The sequence below is a fragment of the Capra hircus genome, chromosome 9 (genome assembly GCF_001704415.2).
Source record: "Capra hircus breed San Clemente chromosome 9, ASM170441v1, whole genome shotgun sequence".
Taxonomy (NCBI): domain Eukaryota; kingdom Metazoa; phylum Chordata; class Mammalia; order Artiodactyla; family Bovidae; genus Capra; species Capra hircus.
The window spans coordinates 81,308,610-81,332,617 of NC_030816.1; the positions used below are offsets into that span (position 1 = coordinate 81,308,610).

The 24,008-nt window shown below is 46.8% G+C and overlaps 1 protein-coding gene across 4 annotated transcripts in view; it reads left to right on the forward strand.

The window, feature by feature from the left end:
- ZDHHC14 (zinc finger DHHC-type containing 14) overlaps positions 5,254–24,008 on the forward strand; it is a 292,200-nt gene continuing 273,445 nt past the window's right edge. The window contains exon 1 of one of the 4 annotated variants that reach the window (XM_013966626.2): positions 5,254–6,133. In XM_013966626.2, the coding sequence (XP_013822080.2) occupies positions 5,889–6,133 (245 nt within the window). In that variant the 5' untranslated portion in view covers positions 5,254–5,888. The remainder of the gene's footprint in view (positions 6,134–24,008) is intronic. The other 3 variants (XM_018053409.1, XM_018053407.1, XM_018053408.1) reach the window with 3 other exon arrangements.

A 24,008-nucleotide genomic window follows, 5' to 3' on the forward strand; every position in this document is an offset into this window, starting at 1 on the left:
TCTGAGCAAACTCTCTGGCTTGGAAGGAGTTAGGTTGCCTGATTGATTTTCTGAGGAATTTTGTTTGGTATAGGAGCTTCAGCAATCACTTCCTAAGCTAAACGTCAGTCGCTCAGTCATGTCCGACTCTTTGTGACCCCATGGACTGTAGCCTGCCAGGCTCCTCTGTCCATGGGATTCTCCAGGCAAGAATGTTGGAGTGGGTTGCTATTTCCTTCTCCAGGGGATCTTCCTGACCCAGGGGAGAGATCTTCTTGAACTCAGATTTCCTGCACTGCAGGCAGATTCTTTACCATCTGAGCCACCAGTTACTTCCTGCCGGCCCTGAACTCTCAGAAGAAATCCTCTGGCATGCTCAAAGTTCTTCAAGGACCTGGTCCCTTTGACTTGGGCACTTTCACCACCCAGGTGCACTCATCCTGTCCTCCAAAGGTATACAAATCATTGCTGGGGGATCCCAATGTCCTCCCTCTTCACTGTGGAGACCACACCTTCTCCTGACTGGAGGGATTCTAAGAATGACTGACGTGGGTTTGAGGACTGCTTTGAGCAGGACTGGCCACCCACTCCAGTATGCTGGCCTGGAAAGTTCCACGAATAGAGGAGCCGAGCAGGCTACAGTCCATGGGGTCGCCAAGAACCAGACACGACTGAGCAACTAACACACTTTGAGCTGCTCAGATGAAAGTAACAAAACTCTAATTTTGTGAGTAACACAACCCGTGTTGTCAGTAGACTCACTGAGGCAGATGAGACAAGGGAAAGAGCCGCCGGAATTAAAGATACACCAGCATTCCAGGGAGGGCCAGCTTGGAGCCCTCGGGGCTCAGGGCGGTGTTGGCCACGGTAGCTCTAGGAGGGCGGTCCCATGTAACCAAGATGAAGAGTGAATGCTCCCGGGGGGAGTTCTCAGCTGATAACACAGTTCAGCTTCCTCACCCCTCAGGAGGGGAAGCAGGGAGGCAGGTTCTGTGCCACTTCCCACAGTGGCCTGGAGGGTCTGAGCTCCAGCTGCCCACAGTGGTAGCTTCTGGGGGCAAGCCTCACAGGCTCTTCCTTCCCTAGCTCACTTCCCGATTATCTCAGCAGTGTTTTCTGGAATCTTCTCCCAAGTAAACTACTTGCCCTTGAATCCTTGTCAATTTCTAACTGGAAACATCATGTGTTTTCCCACCCTTCCCATTTCCTTGGGAGCCTGACCCTTGAGTCCTGCCTATCAAATTCTGAGTCCTGGGGTCCCACTTTGCTACAGTCTAGCAGAGATCTCTCCTGCTGACATCAAGATATTCTTCCCTCCTCAGTTGGCAGTCAGACATGTATACTTTTCCATTGTGTAGTGGAATCAGACACGCAAACCTAGCCACCAATCCTGACTCTGTTACTTACCAGCTGTGAAACCTTGGAACAATCACCTAACTTCTCTGATCTTTGGTATTATCCTCTGGGAAAGGAAGATAATAATCCTTACCTCATCAGGTTGAAAGTGAAAGTCATTCAGTCATGTCTGACTCTTTGCAACCCCAGGGAATAATACAGTCCATGGAATTCTCCAGGCCAGAATACTGGAGAGGGTAGCCTTTCCCTTCTCCAGAGGATCTTCCCAATCCAGGGATCGAACCCAGGTCTGCCTCATTGCGGGCAGATTCTTTACCAGCTGAACCACCAGGGAAGCCCAAGAGCCCTGGAGTGGGTAGCCTATCCCTTCTCCAGCAGGTCTTCCTGACCCAGAAATCAAACCGGGGTCTCCTGCATTGCAGGCGGATTCTTTACCAACTGAGCTATGAGGGAATTGCCTCTTGATTTGATAAGCTAAATGTATAGCGAACCAAGACACTGCCTAATACAAGAAGGTATTCCAGAAATAATAGTGATTTTATTATGTAATTTTCTTTCATTACTTACTTTCTCACGTGTCTGCATCTTGTTTTCCCAACCAGACGATAGCTTCTCTGCCATATTCAGCTTCTTTTATCATACTGTCTTGCAAGTGACAGGCACTAAATAATCACTAGTTTTCAAATGGCAACCCACTCCAGTATTCTTGCCTGGAGAGTCCTGTGGATGAAGGAGCCTGGTGGGCTGCTGTCCATAGGGTCGCACAGAGTCGGACACGACTGAAGCGACTTAGCAGCAGCAGCATCAGTTTTCTAAAGCTTTAAATCAAATAACGCACTCTTTCAATTCAAAGTTGTTTATAAATTGCTATTCTGAGGCATTTTTAAGGAATTTTTTGCAGGTGACGCCTTTTCTGGACCTCAATCTTCTCACACTCAAAACAAATGTTTTGGTCTATAATTCCAGATGTACTGGGTCTTTATAGCATTAAAATATGGAATCTATATATTATTTTAAAATTTTTATTATATTGAACCATAGTTGATTTAGCCTTCAGAACTGTAAGATGTTACATTTGTGTGTGGGTGCTAAGTAGCTTCAGTCATGCCTGCCTCCCTGCCCCAACCTCAGCCCTGACCCTGACCTGGCTTTGCAGCAAAGGTGGGGAGTTTGGTGGCCCCCATCACGTGAAAGAAAAGGGTGTGCCATGAGTGTTAGGTTGCTTCAGTCATGTCCAATTCTTCGCGACCCCACAGACTGTATGCAGCCTGCCAGGCTCTTCTGTCCATGGGATTCTCCAGGCAAGACTACTGGAGTGGATTGTCATGCCCTCCTCCAGGGATGGAACCCAAGGCTCCTGTCACCTGCATTGGCAGGAGGGTTCTCCAGCACTAATGCCACCTGGGAAGACCAATTAATAGCCATGGTGGTGGTTTAGTTGCCATTGTTGTTATTCAGTCACTTGGTTGTGTCTGATTCTTTGGACTGTAGCACACAAGGCTTCTCTATCCTTCACTGTCTCCCAGAGTTTGCTCAAAGTCATGTCCGCTGGAACCCTGATGCCGTCCAACCATCTCATCCTCTGCATCCCCTTCTTCTCCTGCCTTCAATCTATCCCATAAGTTTGAGCAAATATGGAACAGGAAGAAGCAAGGAATTCCTAGGAAGACAACTGCAAACAATCATATCAACTTATCTAGAAACTTGCTTGCAATGGGAAATTTAGAGATAATTTTTAAAGACAGTTTGTTATCCTCCAACTAAACAATAACTAAAAAATAAAAAGTATAACCAAGACTCCAAAAAAAAAAATTAGATCTTAATTGAGAACAAGAATAGTCATCTTATTTTAAAGCCACAAAGTCAATGGATTTAGTATACTAACTGGGCACCTGGAGAAAATGCGTTTGCAGTAAGTTGAATAACATCCCGTTGATCCCATGAGCTAAAGGAAAGGAAAGCGTGGGAAAGTTTTCATTTGAAATGTCTGAGGCTTGGATCTGTTTCTTTAAAATAGTACAGCCTCAGAGTACTTCTCTCTTTAATGTGCTCATTGGTCAAACCATTCGAACCTATTTCTAATCAAGATCCTATCCATCCTCCAATCTGATTTAGAATGGACCCTTGTAAATATTTTTTATTCATGGCTCCTTCTAATTTCATTTCATATTCTAACTGCCATTCCCGCCACTTTTTCCTCATTACAGGAAGCTCTTCCCAAATGGCCCCAGTTCTTTTTCTCTTGATTAAATCAAATCTCACCTCCCTTTGAAAACTGCTCACCTAGGCAGTGTTTAAGAAGGCAAATTCTCAGGGCTCTGGGTTCGATCCCATCTCTACCACCCGGCGCTTCGTGACTTCTGGCAAGTAGCTGTGCGTTCTCTTAAGCCGGATACAACAGTGTCTCGCAGGGTTGTCGTGAAGATTAGATAAAGAACATGTGTCATGCGGGAAGTGCCCCAGCACAGGAAAGGGGCAGCAGTCCACACCGTTCCCTTTGTTGGTTTCCATCTCCAACGGAGAGCACCAGCACGCTCAATACCGCGCCTCTCCCGCCCTCGTTGCGGAGCATGCAGGGATTTGTAGTTTTTTGGTCCCCTAGTTGCGGTTTCTCTCGGAGCAACGGCGTGAGAGGAAGAACTACACATCCCATTGGGCCGTGAAAGGAAAGTGGGGCGCGGAAAACCGAGCGTCCCCGCCCGGCAGGCTTCGCTCCTGCGGCCCACCGGCTATGCCTGCGGCGGGAGGGCTCAGACCCCGCGGCAAACCTGGGGCCGAGCGCTGGCGCCGATCCGCGGGGACCGCCCGGCTTGGGCGGGAGACCAGAACTGGCCCTGCCGCCGTGGGAGCGCGCGGGGGTCGGGGGGAGAGAAATAAAGCGAGCAAATTGTGGGCGCCCATGGGAGAGAAGAAGTGAGAAAGGGCAGGGGAGGCAGCAACCCACGCAGAACCGGCTGCCACCGGGGGCTTGTCCTCCGAAAGGGAGTCGGAGGCCGGAGGGTGACCGAGACCGATTTCGCTGCCCCCTCCTCCCCGCAGAAACCTGGAAACCCGGCCTGGAAGCCGGCCGGGAGGCGGAGATCCTCCCCCGCCAGCAGCTCCCATCCTGGATTCTGGCCCGCCTCGGCACGCCCCTACCCACCCTGTCGCCCGGGGGCCCCCATCGCCTTCCCGGGCAGCATTAGAGAACCCCCGCCCCTCAACACCGCGACCCGACCACGCGCCCCGCCTGGGAGGGTCACGCCTCCGCGCCGGTTCCTCGGGCCCCCGGGATTCGCAAGAATGGGTTTGCGTGTTGCCGCGTGAATGGGTGTCCCCAAGGCGGCTGCGACCGCTGGAATAAACCGGGAGGAGAAGCGGGGAAGCGGACAGAAATCTGCGGGAGAGCGATCAGCGGGTACCGGGCTGGAGCGGCCCCGGGGCGATGCTGGAGGGAGCCTAGTGCCCACCCCCGCCCGGACACTGGCCTCGCCCGGCCCGCCGGTGGGGACCGGGGCGGGGGCGCGGCAGTGCCCGTGCGGACTTCGCGGGGCGAGAAGGAGGGGCCGGAGGAGGAGCCCGGCGGGCGAGGCGCGGGCCACCGCCCACCGGGCGGGGAGGAGGAGGCGGACCCGCTCGGAGCTCAGCGCGCGCGCTGGGGCTCAGCCTTGCAAACAAGTGTCTGTGGCGCTCGCCCCGCGGCCCGGACACAAGCGCTTCGCCGCCCCCGGCGGCCCTCCTTGTGCCGGGCCTGGCTCCTATGGGGCAGGACCGATCCAGCGAGCCCCTGGGCGCGCAGTCTGCCACCCGCCGCCGCCGCCGCGACCCTCGGGCCGGGCGGCCCCGGCAGCTTCACGCGGGGGCCGCGGACTCGGCTCGGCTGGCGGGCGCGCCGGCGCGGGGTCGCCGCGCGATCAGCGGCGCCCAGGCTGTCGCCGAGCCCGCTCCCGACAGAATAACGTGCTTGGTTTCCCCACCCACCCTTGGGAGGGGTTGCCGGGGCCGCGAGCGGCCTCCCAGTTTCCATCGCTCTCTCCTGGGGAGGATCCGCCGCCGGGAGGAAGGATTAGAATAAACCTGAACCGCAGCGCAGAAGTGGCTCCCGGGGAAGCCGGCGTGGGGGCCGCCGCCTCGTGTCCCCTCGGGGGGCAGCGCTCGGGGGTCGGCGGGCCGGAGCCCAGGCGCGGCCCGCGGGCCGGGGGCAGCGGGGCCGAGCGAGCAGCCGCGCGAAGGGGCGGGCGCGCGGCCCACCGGGGGGCGGCCAGGCAGCCCCCTGCACCCCGCGGGGGCCCCGAGCCCCGGCACGCGGGCTGGACGCGAGCGAGGACCGCCGCCGCGGGCTGCGGGCGAACCCCGTCCCTCTCGGCAGGGGATCGGGCTATGACAGCTGGGCGCCCCAAAGGGTTAACCTGGGTGTCCTCGGCAAAGTTGTCGCCGAGCCGGGAGCCGGCGTAGGGGCCGCGGCACCGAGGCTCGGGGGGCGGCCGGGCGGCCGGCGGCGGTCGTGGCTCGGCGGGGCCCGCGCGGCCGGGGGGCTGCTGGGGGTGTGCGCCCCCAGCCGGCTGCCCTCGTGGATGCCTCCCGGCGGCGGCGGGCCCATGAAAGACTGCGAGTACAGTCAGATCAGCACCCACAGCTCCTCCCCCATGGAGTCGCCCCACAAGAAGAAGAAAATCGCGGCCCGGAGGAAATGGGAGGTTTTCCCGGGAAGAAACAAGTTCTTCTGCAACGGGAGGATCATGATGGCCCGGCAGACGGGCGTCTTCTACCTGACCCTCGTCCTCATCCTGGTCACTAGCGGACTCTTCTTCGCCTTCGAGTAAGTGGCGGCGAAAGCTTCCCCGACGCCTGCACCCCCTCGATCCCTGACCCTCCCCTCGATACTTTCGTTTTCTAGAAGCCTTATCTGTTGTATATCGTTATATAATACAGACGCCCCCCCACCACCACCTTTTTTTTTTCTTCTTTTCTTTCAAAGGTCTGTTTGCTGGTCCGTCCCCAGAGATAATGCAGTTTTGGGTCGGACTCTAGGAGTGGAGGACAGGGCAGAGGGGGACACTTGGAAGGTGTACCCGCCTTGTTGAGTGGCACTTTGGCAGGTGGCTGATTCTTGGCGCTGGCCCGACTCCTAGAGTTTGGGGAATAGCAGTCCAGCCCAGATGTAGCCTTCTGTAGGAAGCGGAAAGGAGGTAGATCACAGAGGGGATCCACAGAGTTGGCCTCCTTTCCTATTCAAGAGCTGTAAGGGCATCATGTTAAGCTCGGCTTCCGAAATCTACGCGTCTTTGCTGAATATCGAGAAATCTTGGTTGGTTGAGGTCTCAGAGTGTAGGCCACCCCATGTGGCCTAGAAGGATAATTTCATTTTTCATTCCCCTTTAGATGTTCACTCTTGGTCAACAGTTTCTGATTTACTATCAGGTGTCTAAACGCTTCACTGTTTTAAAAAAAGTTTCAATAAAAAAATGTTCCAAGCAAACACTTCTCCTACCCCTTCCTGATATTTGGAAACAGGTTAAAAAGGAGACTGTAGGCCTATTTTCAGGAAGAGTATGACACTGCTTGGTAACTTCTGACTCCAGAAACAATACTTGGGGACTTTAGAGCTTTAACTGGAAAAACAAAGTACATGCATGTCTTCTCTGTTTTCAGGAAAATCAGATTGGCTGGTAGCAGCTATCCTCCTGCCAACTAATGAGGGATCTTCTTACTGATTAATAGTATTAGATAAAGTAGTTTAACCACATTCCAGAATCAATTTCAATTGCTCTTATTAGGTCCAACATTTGCAATGCAACTTCTTATGTAATTCTTGGTATCTGATGCTCAATGAAACTTGTAGCTACTACTCCCCACCACCATTAAAAAAAAAGCAATATATTTATTGGGGGTTCTTTGCTTTTGCTGTATCCTGGTTATTATGGGGCATGATAACGCTTCCTGCTTCTGTTGGGTAGGGTTCATTAAAACTTTCTGTGTGTATTTACTTTTGTCTCTGATAAGTATTAATAGGCTCTGATTTTGTGCCTGAGGTTTGATATTCCAAATGCTGACTCAGTCAGAAATGGATGACAGTGTAATACTATTCACTTAAAGCCCTCTGACTCTGAGGGGAAGCATTTTGCATCTGAACATTGTGCCATGATGAACAATTTTAACAGGATTGAATTAGAACAGGTGAGGAGAGAGATCTCAGATAAAAGCCCCCGCCTCCCCCAGCCTTTCTTTCAGACAGCCCCTCCATTTCTGACTATGCAAAATGCTCAGGTCTCTCCCAGAGGTTTTAACTTTGGTGCACCTTTGAGACTAGTTGGTGGAGTCTGTCAAGGGGACAGAGGGCTGGAGGGTCAGGGTGTGGAGAGGCTTTCGGAATGACCCGATAAATGCCCTGTTGTTGCTGCTTCCGTTCTCCTTGCCTTCATCCAGAGTTATCCTCTGGTCCTTACGGACCTGGGCAACTGGAGCGAGGGGCCAGAGTTTGCAGCACAGTCATAACTGTGCGCTGACTTGATGATTCCATGTGGCTGAACAGAAATGCCATTCTTCTAATGGCGGCTTTCATGACAGGGGGTCCCCTAGACAGTGTTCACTATGTTCCTAATGTTAACAAAGTTTTCAGTGGATCCGTATTGCCATCTTTGCTCTTTTTAGCAAGGTTAAGAGTGGAGAAAGTGGATTAACTTTGTGATTGCATTGCACAGCTTCAGCCACAAGTGTGTTACATGTAGAATCATGAATATTTCATCTTCTCTAACACAAATCCCCACTGGATGGTTACGGGTCCCCTCCAGTTATTACTCACCATCTTTTATTTTCTTCTTTTCAAACACTGCTTTTTACTAAACCATCATAAATTCATTTCTACTTCTTCATCTCTGTGTGTGTTTCTTCCAAGAGTTCCCCGAAGTCCTCACTAGCAGGTTGTTAGGGATTTTTTTTTTTTCTGCGTCAGTGTTAATGGATGGCTGTAGGAATAAACATGTGCTCTGGGATTTTGTTAGCTACTGTCGGCAGCTTCATTTTTAGATCGGCTCTACGTGTACATGTATCTTTGGTGTCCGTGAGCGTCACTTCAACTAGGTGATTTCAGATTTCAAGGAAAGAAGGCTCATCGCAGCACGAAACCGCAGTTGCAAAAAATCATAGGGCCATTCAAACTATAGAATATTATGCTTTGGCAAGAATGTTTGTCCCTGTATTGCTTTTAAGTTCATTACCGTTGGTAATGCCAGAGTGAAATTAATTTGACTGAGTCTCAGAGAACCAATTAGTCACATGCTTGGGAAATGAAATGCCAGTAGACTAACAGAGATCAAGACAGAATGCCAGCTTTGTTTTGCTCATTGTCTGCCCTCCTTCTGCCATTCCTCCATTATTTATTGAGCATATACTATGTGGTTGCCTGTTTTGGTAAATTTCATGTCTGGATAACTTTAATATTAGCAGAGTTCCATTTTTAAACATTAGACTCTGCTTCTCCATTCTGTCACACGAAGGCAAATACGAAATTTGAAAATAAGACATAATAACTTCTAAACTCAGTTTTAGACCTCCTTTTACTGGAACTCTTCTCCACCCCACCTCTCCTTTCTGACCTTGAGCAGATGGACAGGGAAGTGGACTTCCTGGGATGCAGCAATAGGTATTGATACTGTCTTCAACCCTGGAAGAAAGGCCGGGTAGAACAGTTATTCCCAACTTGAAGATGAAGTGACAGAGGCTTGGAAAGCAGCCACCTAACATCACACACTAATTAGTGATGGGGCTTCAGGCAGCAAAGCCTGTGACCCTTCTGATGGTCTGGGCTGCTCCTCCTCCACGTGTAGAATAGTGGTCACAGGTGTGTGTGCATTTTGGCAAGACAGATCCCAAGATTCTGCCCAGAAGTATGACCCTAGACACGTAATTTGACTCTTCTAAGCCTTAGTTTCCCAGTCTGTTAAATGGGATTAATAATATCGACCGTTAAATGTTGTGAAGATTAAAAGAAATATATTTAGTACAACATCTGATGAGTACCATCTACTCATTAGATGGTATCTATTATTAGAGAAGGGCTTCCCAGGTGACATTAGCGGTAAAGAACCCATCTGCCAATTCAGGAGACGTAAGAGATGTCTGTTTGATCCCTGGGGAAGATCCCCTGGAGGAAGACATGGCAATCCGCTCCAGTGTTCTTGCCTGGAGAATCCCATGGACAGAGGATCCTGGTGAGCTACAGTCCATAGATTCAGAAAGAGTCTGACATGACTGAAGCAACTTAGCATGCGTTATTAGAGCAATAGCCTCCCAGGGACACTGGTCCCCCTTTCTGAGAACCTGTGAAGGAGGGAGTAAGGGGGTTATGAAGCAAGCATGACAGGGATAGCATATTAGGGCTGAAAAAATGTGGAACTGTGCAGCCAGCGGTTGAAACAGAGGAGCAGCTTTGCCCCCGCCCCTTTTATCCAGACCTGAGCAAGAACAGGGGAAACCTCCAAGAAGCAGGGACTGGATTTCATTTCCATTTTTGGAGCTACAATCTCAGAATGGAGAAGACAGAAAGAAAGTAACTAGAAGTCCACCTAAAGCAGCTCTCCAGTCTTGGCCAGTTAGGGCGGGGCTGTTTACCTTTGGGCTTCTTTTATTCAACCTATAGAGGGCTGGTCCAAAGTGACGGCATTCCATGGATGTTTAAGAGGGAAGGGAGGAGGTTGGTTGCAGTGCCATTGAGATGTCTCGCTACTCCTTGTACTTATTGAGGGCTGGCTCGTCAGAGACTCTCTGCAGTGTCTTTAGACTCACACCCCAGAATAGTCATTTGAAAAGATCTGTCTGCTAAGTCACTTCAGTCGTGTCCGACTCTGTGCGAGCCCATAGACGGCAGCCCACCAGGCTCCCCCGTCCCTGGGATTCTTCAGGCAAGAACACTGGAGTGGGTTGCCATGTCCTTCTCCAATGCATGAAAGTGAAAAGTGAAAGTGAAGTTACTCAGTTGTGTCTGACTCTTCGAGACGCCATGGACTGCAGCCCACCAGGCTCCTCCGTCCATGGGATTTTCCAGGAAAAAGTACTGGAGTGGGGTGTCATTGCCTTCTCCGGAAAAAATCAGTGAACATTATCAATTTCTTTCTCTCTGACATACACACACTCAGAGCCCACTTTAGAGTTGAAAATTTGAGGGGAAAAAAGCAAAAGTCTTTGGTCCTAAAGTATTGAACTTTCATAGTCTCTTGGTCACCAGGGCAGAAAGAAGGAGATGAACTGGGGTGCACATGACGTTCTTGTTTCCAGGAGCACCCCTTGAGGCCGGGGGAGCGATGCTCAGATCTTGGAGTTGACCGTCCCCTGCTCCTATGCTGTCACCACAGTTTGGAGACGTTACTAGAGCTGAAGCTGAGATTGCGGTACCGTTCTTAAATTTCTCCCCGCTGAGAAGTCCATTGGTGATTCTTTAAAAAAAAGTCCTATTTTCTTCTCTCTTGTCGTCCCCTTGCCTTCCTGCCCTTCATTACTTCCTCTTCCTCCTTCTCCTCCTTTTTTTCTTACCTTGGCTCCTCCCCTCTGAAATAACTGATAAATAATTGGTAGTCATTGGAACTGGAGTCCTGTTTGCCTTGAAGCTGGAACGAGAGACTGTCCCCCATAAACAAAAGTGTGATTTCCAGTAATAATGTCTCCCTTTTAGATTGGAAATCCTTTATTATCTAGTAGAGGGTACTGCCTTATAATACACAAAGATACCCCATTCATTTATGCGTGATTAACACATGGAGAAGGAAATGGCAACGCACTCCAGTACTGTTGCCTGGAGAATCCCACGGATGGAGGAGCCTGGCGCGCCATGGTCCATGGGGTCGCAGAGAGTCGGACACGACTGAAGTGGCTGAGCATGCAGGCAACACGTATAAATTCCCTGGGGACAGGGACTCTGTTTTGTTCACTCATATTCCCCCAGCATTTATAGTAGTACCTTGTGCATAGCAGGCTCTCAGTAAATATTTATCATTTAATGAAATAATGGTAAAACTGAAACACACTGAAAAACAACTTCTATGTGCTTTGCTTTTTCATTTTGTAAAGTTGGGAACTTTAATAAAATGTGGAATTAATAATATCTTATAGAACATTTGCCTTAGAAACATTGATTATAATGTAATTCCGAATCAAATATCATCCTTTTTCAAATGCATCAGTTGAAACAGAAGAAATCAAAGATTTTCTTGGTTACTTAGAAAACTAATGATAGAGTTGGGATGTTCTCTTCACCAACCAATATTTCTTTTTTTTTTTTTTTTCCTGTATTTTTTAACTAAATGCTTTAAACAAACAAAGCACTCTGTGATATATATCAAGGTTACCCAACAACCACCAGCACCTAAAATAATTTTACGTTTTATACTGTCTTGACTTTGTCGATGCTTGAATTTATATAATAGGATTCTTAAGAATTCTATCAACTACTTATATTTCACTGTTTGCTGTTAGCTTAGTGACATCACGTTATGCAAAAAAAGACTCCTGTAGGTTCCTATAATAGGGTGATGATGGTCAGTTATTTAATGGACTGTATCTACGTGCGTGTTTGCTTGCTCAGTTGTGTATGACTCTTGTGACCCCGTGGACTGTAGCCCACCAGGCTCCTCTGTCCATGGGATTCTCCAGGCAAGAATAGTGGAGTGGGTCGTCATTTTCCTCCTTCAGGAGATCTTCCCAACCCAGGGGTCAAACCCACGGCATCTCCTGTGTCTCCTGCATTGCAAGTGGCTCCTTTTCTCCGCTGAGCCATCAGGGAAGCCCGTATCTACATAACCTGGAGATTTTTCTTTTGCAGTACAATGCTGCACATAATTTATTCAAAGCAGAGTTTTTATTTCTTAGCAAGAGAACTTAAATTAAGGGTTTCAAGGACATGTGCTCCTTGCTTTGTAGATGAGGTTGTCAGGAAAGGGAAAATGGTGGTGGTCAATAGATGCTTATGGTCTTCCCTGGTGGCTCAGTGGAAAAGAATCCACCTGCCAATGCAGGAGACACAGGAGGTTCGGGTTCGATCCCTGGGTCAGGAAGATCCCCTGGAGGAAGAAATGGCAACTCATTCCAGTATTATTGCCTGGAAAATCCTATGGACAGAGGAGCCTCGTGGGCTATATAGTTCATCGGGTTACAAAGAGTTGGACATGACTGGGCCCCAAATCAGTAGATGCTTTAATTAGATACACCCAGAAATTTGAATCTGATAAAGCGTCAGTTGGTTCAAGTAAGAGCTGGGGACCCTCTTAATGCTTTTGTTTAGTTCTTCACTAAATATAAAAATTGGTCCGAATTCAAACTAGTTTTTATAAACTGGATGATCTGTGTCTTCTGTTTACCCCCTATTTAAAAAATGTAGTATTAGATCGATACAGAAGATTTATGTAACACACGGGCAAATTTGAAATAAAATATTATAAAGAGCACCCATGAAACTGCCAATTAATATCAGGGCTTCTGAGTATTACATCCTCTGGGTTTCAGCCCTGGGCTATCTTCCTGCCACTCCCTGAGGTCATCAGTACCTGAGCTAGTCATTATTAATGCCTTGCCTTTTTACCCTCAAGCTTGTTGAATGTATGCATTCCCCAATAATACGTTGTTTCAGTTCAGTTCAGTTCAGTTCAGTTCAGTTCAGTTGCTCAGTCCTGTCTGATTCTTTGCAACCCCGTGAATTATAGCATGCCAGGCCTCCCTGTCCATCACCAACTCCCGGAGTTCACTCAAACTCACGTCCATCGAGTTGGTGATGCCATCCAGCCATCTCATCCTCTGTCGTTCCCTTCTCCTCTTGCCCCCAATCCCTCCTAGCATCAGGGTCTTTTCCAATGAGTCAACTCTTCGCATGAGGTAGCCAAAGTACTGGAGTTTCAGCTTTAGCATCAGTCCTTCCAAAGAAATTCCAGGGTTGATCTCCTTCAGAATGGACTGGTTGGATCTCCTTGCAGTCCAAGAGACTCTCAAGAGTCTTCTCCAGCACCACAGTTCAAAAGCATCAATTCTTCGGCCCTCAGCTTTCTTCACAGTCCAACTCTCACATCCATACATGACTACTGGAAAAACCATAGCCTTGACTAGACGGACCTTGGTTGGCAAAGTATTGTCTCTTCTTTTGAATATGCTGTCTAGGTTGGTCATAAGTTTCCTTCCAAGGAGTAAGCGTCTTTTAATTTCATGGCTGCAGTCACCATCTGCAGTGATTTTGGAGTCCCCCAAAATAAAGTCTAACACTGTTTCCACTGTTTCCCCATCTATTTCCCATGAAGTGATGGGACCAGATGCCATGATCTTGGTTTTCTGAACGTTGAGCTTTAAGCCAACTTTTTCACTCTCCTCTTTCACTTTCATCAAGAGGCTTTTTAGTTCCTCTTCGCTTTCTGCCATTAGGGTGGTGTCATCTGCATATCTGAGGTTATTGATATTTCTCCCGGCAATCTTGATTCCAGCTTGTGTGATGTACTCTGCATATAAGTTAAATAAGCAGGGTGACAATATACAGCCTTAACGTACTCCTTTTCCTATCTGGAACCAGCCTGTTGTTCCGTGTCCAGTTCTGACTGTGGCTTCCTGGCCTGTGTTTAGTTTGGCTTATTTTTCTATATAAAAATGTGAAGGGACTCCCCTGGTGGTCTGGTGGCTAAGGCGCCATGGTCCCAGTGCAGGGGGCTCAGGTTCAATCCCTGATCAGGGAACTAGAATCGCATGTTGCAACTTAGAGTTAGCATGCTACAACTAAAGATCCTGAATGCTGCAACTAAGACCTGGCACAGCCAAATAAATAAATATAAATATTTTAAAAATACATATAAATAAAATTTTCTTATATATAAAAAAGTAATGAAAATCTTTTATTCAGAAAAGCTCTCCCTCCCTCCTCTCTCCTTCCCTTTTCTGACCTGTTGAAGAGTAAGTTTCAGATGTCATGCTCTTTATATCCATATTTTTCTGCATGTAGTTCTTACAAGAAAGGATATTCTGTTATACACACACAGTATTAGTATCCATTTCAGGAAATTTAACATGGGTACGATAGTCCACATTCAAATTTTGCCTCTATCCTAGGACCAGTGGGTTAAAGTTTATCATCGTGGTATTTGTTTTCTATTTATCTGTTTTTTTCTCTTTTCTTCCTTCTTGCCTCCTTTTAGATGAATTGCCTATTTTTAGCATTCTAATTTATTTCCTTTAAAAAATGTGGCTCTATTTCCTTGTTTTTTTTTTAATAGTTGTTTGAGAAATTAGAATATGCATCTTTACTCTTTAATAGTCTGCTTCCAAATGGTAATGTTGAACTTCAAAACTAATATGAGAAACTTATAATATTATAGTCCCACTTCTTTCACCCTTTGACTCTTATTCTCATATAGTTTATATCTGTGTATGATACAAATCCAGTAATGTTATTATTTAAAAGTGGTCAGTAGTATTTAAAGGAAACATAAATGTAAATATGTATTATATATATATATAATGAATATACTTTAAAACAAAACCTGCACACATATATAAAATCTAAAAGACACATACACTTGTGTATATATGAAAAAGCAATAATTTTAAATAGAATTTTGTATTTATTCTCATATAGAGAACAGATTGATATCTTGAAGTTTTGGTAACTTTCCATCCATTGTTTCTTCAAAAATCTTTTGTCCTATTCTCTCTCCTTGCCTGGAACTTCATTAATTTATGCATGATACCATATTATATAATGTCAGTAATGCCTAACGTGGTGGCACAGCCCCAACCCCCTCTCCTCATCTTGCAGGCACAGTCCCGGGATGAAGGAATATAGTCCCATACATCTTGGATTTTTAAAATTGTTTTACTTTTTTTTCTCTTTGTGTTTCAGTTTAAATAATTCCTGCTGGTCTGTCTTCAAGTTTACTGATCTTTTTCTCTGCTGTGTCCTGTCCATGATGAGCCCTCTTTGATACCTTACTTTTTGTTCTGAGCATTCTTGTGTTTGAAAAACTAGTTTTTAAACACGAGTTAAGAAAAATAGTTTCCATTCTTCTGCTGAAAATTTCTGTTTGTGTCCATAATTTCTACTGGATCCTTTAACACATTCTTTTTTGGTGGTTATTTCAGAGTCCTTGCCTTACGATGGCAGTATATCATCTCTGGACCCACTTCTTTTGGCTATTTCTTCTCTCGACTGGGGCTTACAGTTTCTGCCTTCTTTGTGTTCCTCATAATTTTTGATTGCAAGCTAGATATTGTGTGTAAAAGAATTGCAGAGGCCTCAGTAACTTAAAAGGACATGGACTTCTTTCAGGCCAGTAGTGTGTGGGCTGAGTCAATCTCATTTGTAATTGAAATGGGTGTGACCTTTGGTGAAGCTTTAGTTACATTCATTTAATCACTGACTTCAGATATTTTGAGGGAAGAATGAGAACTTTCCCTTTAGCAGGGACTGGGATCTGAATCCTGATAAAAACTCTTAATGTTCCACAGCTCAGCACCAGCTTACTGAGCTGTGGGAGATTTGTCTTTCAGCTTTTGGGGATACTGGAGAGCTTTCTTTGCAGTCTTGTCCCTCCATCTATACCTAGGACATCTCTTTCTGCCCAGCTGTTTGCTCTCAGCTTTTGGATGGCTGCTGCAGTGCCCTGCGTAAAGGCTTGAAGTCCCTGAGAGAAATTCTCATTTTTCTATGCTGTGACCCCTGCCCTATCCTTGGGAAAGGTCCCGTAAGTGTCAGGGCAGGTCTTTCTTAAGTGTCCTGCCCCATCCCAAGCTTTTGGTGTATTCTTGCCTGTATTTGGTGACGATCCACAGGGAAGAGTTGGCTGGTGGTACAGACCTACTCTGTGGCTGAGTCTCCGTGGAATTCGAATCCATATAGCAGTCCACATGTGGCCATTAGCCTGGTTAAAATTTTGCTAGTTTTTCCTTAAATCCTGTTTATGGTAGATTCCTGTTCTCCCTGCCATTTTGGTAGGAATGAAAGCTACTCTTGGCCTTTTTTTTCTTTGGGGATGGGCTTGACACGTTTATACTTCTTTGCATCCTCAGCTCCCTGATATATTTTAAAAACTGTGCTTTTGTAGCTAATCTGGCTTACTCTCATTGACAGAGTGGGAGTGATTGCTCTTATAACTTTCAACTTGTGATTTTTTTTTAACTTAATGTTGTGTTTCTCAGATTCATTTATGTTGTTGTACATCTATGTAATTAGTTTTTATTGCTTAAATATTTGGTTTATATACATATGCTCAATTTATTCATCATACTCTTTCTAATATTTCTTTGACTTCTCACTGGTTCTTGGCATTTACTTTCACTTTACAGAATATGCAAGACTGCCTCCGCATAGGCTTTGATTTCTTCTGAAGGGTGTCCTGGCACTGCCTGTGATATCTAGACCCAAATGCTTAGGTCTGGGTAACAGAGAGTTTAGCATGGGATGCATTCTGTTATGCTTCTGCATGATGATATTAATATATTTATAAAAGTAACAAATCATAACTATCAATTAACCATTGAAGTTGTATACAATTAAGGGCAAGGTTTAAAGAAATATACATTCTTACTATTTGGCCTAAGTAGTGCAGTGGTAAAGAATCTGCCTGCCAATGCAGGAGACACAAAAGAGGTGGGTTCAATCCCTGGGCTGGGAAGATCCCCTAGTGTAGGAATGGCTACCCAGTATTTTTGCCTGGAAAATTCCATGGACAGAAGAGCCTGGTGGGCTGCAGTCCATGGGGTTGCAAAGAGTCAGATAAGATTGAGTCTACACGTATATGATGAGTGAGGTACTTTATCACAGATTTTATCTTCATTGTCATAGTTTGATGCTAGTTTTTAATAGATTTTAAGAGAAAGCTTTAGCTTTTTCCCCCTCATTCACAACACTCTAGGTTTGGAAGCTCTTCCCTGATCTCATGCCTGACTTAGACACAGCCCCTCAGTGGACCTGTAGTTAAGATTCTGTTACTGACCTCTTCTCATGTAGCTGCTTTTCTTTGACAGTCCTGATAGAAGGATTTCTGACTGAACTTGCCAGCCTTCCCTGCTCTTATAGACTCTTTGGTCTCCCTGCTCTACTTGAGAGAGAAAAATCTCTTCCCCTTTCGTGATCTGCCCAGAATGAAGGGAAATGTGACAGCTGTGTGTGTGTGTCCGTGTGTGTGTGTGTGTGTCGGTGAGTGTGTCCGTGTGTGTCTGTGTCTCCTTTTCCCTGGACTCCATTTCTCCAGTCGCTAGAGGTTGTCCTATGCTTCATTTAGGCTTGTTTTGATCCCTTCCTCCTTGACCCTTCCTCTGAGAGCTGTCCTGCCATTCGAATGGACTTCCCCGTGGCCCCTAGAGAGTTTGGAAGTAGACTTGCTTTCAAGGGATACTGTTTTATTTTAGAACATTTTAAACATATTTGAACGGAACCAACTACTAAGAAATGCGAATTTCCATACATCTTCAAACTGGGCTTTCAGAACTTCCGACTTCAGAGGCCAACTGCCTGGTCTTTCTTCTGAGAACCACCAGAAGGTGACCAGGATGGGCAGGGTGGCTGATAGAGGAGGGTGTAGCCAACGGTCTCAGGGGCTGTATGTGGTCTGCCTGGAGATAGTCTTATCAGTGGGGGAGTGGCTGGCCGTCCCACTCATTTGGGAAAGAGCTTAAGCTTTAGAGTCTGCTCTCTTTTGGTAGCTTTCAGGTGCTTCTGATGGAAACAGAGGAATAGCTTATTTTAACACAAAACACTGGAGTCTGTGAGAGGCGTTAGTCCCACTTACTGTGATGGAAAATTACTGCGTCTCCTTGTACAGATAGCAGAAAGAGGTTGGGTCCCCAACAGTGTGTGTTCCTGGCTGCTTCCTTGACAAAATCCAGCGTCCTTCCTCCCCATGGCCCCCTCCCCCGGCCTGGTCAGTTTTTCTTTTTCCTTTTCTCTCAGTGGTATAAGAGCATTTGACTATTTTTTTTCCTCTCTCTCCTTTTTTTTTTTTTTTTTTTTTAACTTTTTAAATTTACTTTGGCTGGGCTGGGTCTGCGGGCTGCATGGGCTTTTCTCTAACTGCGGGGCATGGGCTTCATCGCAGAGGTTCTCTTATTGTGAAGCACAGGCGTGTCTAGGGCGTGCAGGCTTCAGTAGTTGCTGCTGTGGGCTCAGCAGTTGCAGCTCCTGGACTCTGGAGCACAACCTCAATAGTTATGGCAAGAGGGCTCAGTTGACACGTGGCATCTTCCCGGATCAGGGATTGAATCCGTGTCTCCCGCGTTGGCAGGCGGATTCTTTACCACTGAGCCACCAGGGAAGCCCAGTGATCTGATCGTTCAGGTTATATAATCAATGCCACTTATTGTCTTGAATGGTACTGTTTTGGGGGTTTTAATGCCATGAATTTCCCATCCATCCCTTCTTGATGGCAGATAAGGGCATACTTGAACATATAAGTCAAAGTGAGGTTAAATTCTCCAACTCTATATAGTCTGTCTTTCTACCCAGGGAGAAGAATTCTGTACTCAGGTTATCTCACACCTATCAACTTGATATAAATTTCTCTGCTCCTTTTTAAGATAGTGAGCCATGCAAATTAAACTCCAGAATGGTCCCCACACACACATTCAAATGATGATTTCTACTCTGTTTAGGAGAGCTGCTGAGTTCATGTTTATGCACCTATTCCATTAGCTTTAAGCATATTTTGCACAGAATATTTCAAAAGGTATGCTCTTTTCTTTTAAAAAACAAATAGATACTGAAAGATAACTGTCACAAAATTATTATTTAGTCAGGATTAACACTGAATAACATTGTATAAAAAGAACCTCTTCTTTGGCTCAAAATAAAAAAAATGGTAAAAACTAATACTTAGAATTATTAATTATGCCTTTATGGAAGTAGGAAGCTATTACCATTATATATATTTGCATATGTATATTTTCAAATGTGGGCCAGTTTTAAAGTTTTTATTGAATTTGTCACAATATTGCTTCTGTGGTTTATGTTCTGGTGTTTTGACCTTGAGGCATGTAGGACCTTACCTCCTCCACCAAGGGACTGAACACACACCCCCTGCATTCTGTTTTCATTTAGCAGTTGAAGTGACAGCCAAACAGAGTCCCACTCATTTATAACTAAACTCTTCCGCCTCTTGGCTATGGAGAGTTAGGATTGATGGCTTGGACTAATGTTGTCTCCTAGAACATGAGAATAGTATTCTTCTTTCTAAAGAAGGTGTGAAGTTGTTGATTTCAGACTGTGGTATGGGTTTGTTCCTGCCACCCAGTGTTGACCCTAGTTATTTTCAAGAAAAATATGAAACGTTCCTGAGCGGGAGCCCGAATCAGCACACGAGGGGAGAGCTGCGATGTGGAAACAAGTGAAGACGCCTTTTCCTTTCTCCTGAGTCTCTCTTTCTCCTGTATGAGTTTTCTCTTGCTATCTGTTGCAGCAAATCACCACCCACTCAGTGGCTTAAAATGTCCCAGATTTATTATCCAACAATTTTGTGGGTTAGAAGTCCAACACGGGCCCCCTGGACTGAAGTCTAAGCATCCGCAGGGCATTCTCTTCCGGAAGTCCTCGGGTGGTGTCCACACTGGCACCTTTTCTGGCTTCTGGAGCTAACGTGCAAGCCCCTCTCTGCCTGTAGAGCCATCAGTGTTCTCTCTCTGGCTGCTTTCCTTCTGTAATCACACCTTCCTCTGACCACAGCCAGGAAAGGCCCTCCACTTTTAGGAGGAGACTTCCCTGGTGGTCCAGTGGCTGAGTCTCCGCACTCCCAGTGCAGGAGACCTGGCTTTGATCCCTGGTCCGGTAACTAGATCTCACATGCTGCAACTAAAAGATCCCCCATGCCGCAATAAAGATCTGATACAGCCAATTAATTAATTAATAATAAAAAGAAGAACTCATGTGATTAGATTGGGCCCACACCCAGTATAATGCCCCAACTTAAAGCCTTTAATCACAGCAGCAGTCCCTTTGGTGATATTAGGTAACACATTTGCAAGTACCAAGGTTAGGACGTGGAGGTCTTTGGGTGGCTGTTATTCTGTCTGCTACACCCCCAACCCTTATCATTTCCATATTAAACTGGACTTGAAATGCTGAAGACTTTTATATACCCTCAAAGAAGGGCTTGTTAATTAGACATCATAAAATGGGTGGACCCCTTATTTGCAGAATTCCAAGGAATTCCAAATGAGATGAGGCAGAGTATCTCAGGGATGGACTGAACTTGACTCACCTGGTTAACGTCACAGGTAGGATCCCCAGGGAAGCCGATGCTAAGACAGATTTGCCTGTAGAGCACTTAGCAGGGAGCACTCTCGGATCAGCACCTGTAAGGGGGCAAAGGGAGCCGCACCGGGTAGACAAAGTCTGCCTGTGGCCCATCTTTCTGGCCAAGGGAACAGGCTTTTATACCCCTGCATTGAAGGCAGGAGAAGGGGACGGCAGAGGATGAGATGGTGGGATGGCATCACTGACTCAATGGACATGAGTTTGAGCAAACTCTGGGAGATAGTGAAGGACAGGGAAGCCTGGCCTGCTGCAGTCCATGGGGTCTCAAAGAGCTGGACACGACTGAGTGACTGAACAACAATTAACCAGTGTTAGATGTTGACTGCCCCAGGAAGGGGACATGACCTCCAGTGGCTTCCTGAGATAGACTCTTTTAAAGCTGGCAGATGGCAACATCCTCAGCAGCTGGGGGCATGGGTACTTCTCTCCTGAAAGAATAGGTGGTGGGGTGGGACCGGGAGGGGAGGACGATTATCTGTCTGCCTGATGACAGCATCCAGTACAGTTAGGCACAACTGAGTCCTGCAGATAGCTCAGCTGCCCGGAGAGATGACCCAGGCTTTGTGGACAAACCAGCCGCAGGGAGAAAGAGGGAATCCAGCCTAACAGGTGGAGAAGACAATGGCAACCCACTCCAGTACTCTTGCCTGGAAAATCCCATGGACAGAGGAACCTGGTGGGCTGCAGTCCATGGGGTTGCTAAGAGTTGGAGACGACTGAGCGACTTCATTTTCACTTTTCACTTTCATGCATTGGAGAAGGAAATGGCAACCCACTCCAGTGTTCTTGCCTGGAGAATCCCAGGGATGGGGAGCCTAATAGGCTGCTGTCTATGGAGTTGCACAGAGTCGGACACGATTGAAGTGACTTAGCAGGAACAGCAGCCCAACAGGCAGAAGGTAGGCTCAGGGTGGCCCAGAGATTCAGTCTTGTTTGGAGACAGAGAGGTGTGTCAGGGGAGGGCAGGGTCTCAGGCTCAAAGCCGAGGTTAAGTGAGAAGTTTGGTGCCTGGGGGACTAGGTGGGGCTCTAAGTGCCAGGAGAGGCTCTTGTTCTTGAGACAAGACCAAGGTGGGGATGTGTTTCTAGGACTGGACATGGTGTCAGAGTAGAGTCGCAGCCTCTTGGCAGAGGGGAGAGCCCCCAAAGGCGGGGCTTCTGCTCTGACCCCTCTGGGTTTTTGTCTAAGGGCCAGCCTGGGTTTGGGGGTAGAAAAGAATAATGATGCTGGAAACCAGGCTGAACTTATAACTCAGTTTCTTTCTCAGTGCATTAAAGACCTGTCTCCCCCAAAGAAGATTTTTAAATATTCCATTGTTTTCCTCCCCTCGGTCTACCTAAGACAGGATAATGGGGGTAATTAGTGATGCTCTAGAAAAAGACTGGGAAGAAGTACTGTCTGTTCTGAGTCAGGAAGACTGTGGATTATTTTATAGGAACACAGTACATTGTATCCAGTGAAACTATTTCTTCTTTAGAACAAATATCGCCATTCTTATTTATTTTCCATTTTTTTTCTATTTGTTTAGAGAAAGGCATTTTGTAGTTAGAGTGATTCCATTGTCAATACGGCCGCTGTTTGCATCTCCATGGACCAGCACCAGGGAAGAGAGGCAAAGCTTTGCCTGTGTGTCTGTGTGATTAACATAAGTGCAGGTTTGACAAATAGCCTGCTCACTTTCTCAGTATCTACAGGTTAATTCAGGCTCCAGAGAAAAAAATGGCTTTACTTGAAGTGTCTGGTCTGATACACTGATCAACATAACGACACTTAAGGAACCTGTGTGATTTTCTGGAGAGAGCCTCGCCCTGGAGAGTGGTGGGGCGGAGCTTCCCTGGGCTCCCCAGCTCCTTGTTTTCTGTTCTGCTGACCCCCGCCGTGCGCCCACCCACCTCGGGGGTGGGGGTGGGGGCCTGAGTGTTCCCTCTGCACCCGACATTCCAAAACTGCGGCTTTTTCAGACTTTAGGAGGGTGACCTACACCCAGCACTCCATCTCTGAGATCCAGGACACAGTCCCAAAAGAGATGAAAATTGTACAAAGCTGCCCTTCTCTAACCATGCGCAGGGAGCCTTATTCTATTCTACCCTATTGTTTTATTCTAGGATATTTCACTTAAAAATGCCTCTCGACCCACTGAATAGATTTCATGACCCACAGCCTAGCACCCTCCACTTGCTGTCCCCAGGCCTCCTGTCTTCACCCCCTGCTGTGCTCTACATTTGACCTCCTCCCACTTGCAACCTTGCCTGGGTGAGGCTACCCGAAACCCATCTTTCCTGCTCTTACTCCTACCCACATGCCTCCCCAGGCCTTCCCGATGCCCCGGATGGGGATTCTTCCCACACGTCTGGCAGGCAAGGTGCTCCCTTCCTCTCCGAGGGCCATGAGTGGGATGAGCACTCAGCCTGGCCCGATGGCAGTCCCGCTGTCCCCGTGCCTCTGGACTGCTGGGAGGTACAGGCAGGCAGCCAGTCAGTGCCTCCAGAGCTGCATGAAAACGATGATGCCCTTGGGTGGACAGGCCAGCTGAAACCTGCCTTTCCAAGGTTCTGACATCTGTTTCCAGGTTCCCATCCAGGCGTGGAGTGTTGGCGTCAACCGCCTTCATTATTGATGTGTCAGACGCTGAAGCCTTTCTGCAAGAGGCATTGCAGGAACACCAGTGACCCAGCATTTAGACGTGGAGGTCAAAGACAGAAACGCTGGTGTTTCAAGTAATGGACTTCTAAAAACTATTTTTAGAAGCACGGAAATATGTAAACACAAGTACTTTTCAAAATAATGCTTTTCCCATGATTCATGTTGACTCTGGTCAATCTCTTGGCAAACTGTATTCTAGAATTTTACTCGCTGCATCTGGGAATCCTTTTCTTTTACTTCTGATTTTGTAATAGTAGAACTGTTTTTTTGGTTGTTTTTTTTTTTTTTTTAATCTCCCCATTTTGCAGATGAGAAAACTAAGGCCTGGGAGGCTAGATGACTCATTCAAGGTAACACAGAGGCCTAACAGCAGAGGCAGGGTGAGAATATATGTCTTCTGATTGCCAACCTAGGCCTCCCCTGCCCATCATCCCTTCTTGAGGTAAGGGAGGTAGTGAGAGGAAGTGTGATTTTTCTTCATCCTTGTAACTGTCAACAGATCTTGCCTTCAAGGTGAAATCCCTTTGAAAATTAAAAAAAAACATTTTTTTTATGTGAACCATTTTTAAAAAGTCTTTATTTAATTTATTACAATATTGCTTCTGTTTTATGTTTTGGTGTTTTTGGCCATGAGGCATGTCGGAATCTTAGCTCCCTGACTAGGGTGTGAAGCCACACTTCCTGCGTTGGAAGGTGAAGTCTTAACCACTGGATCGCCGGTGAAGTCCTGAAAATTTCTTGCTTTAAGCTTGTATTTCTTCACTGGGAAAAGTGATGAGTGAGCCAC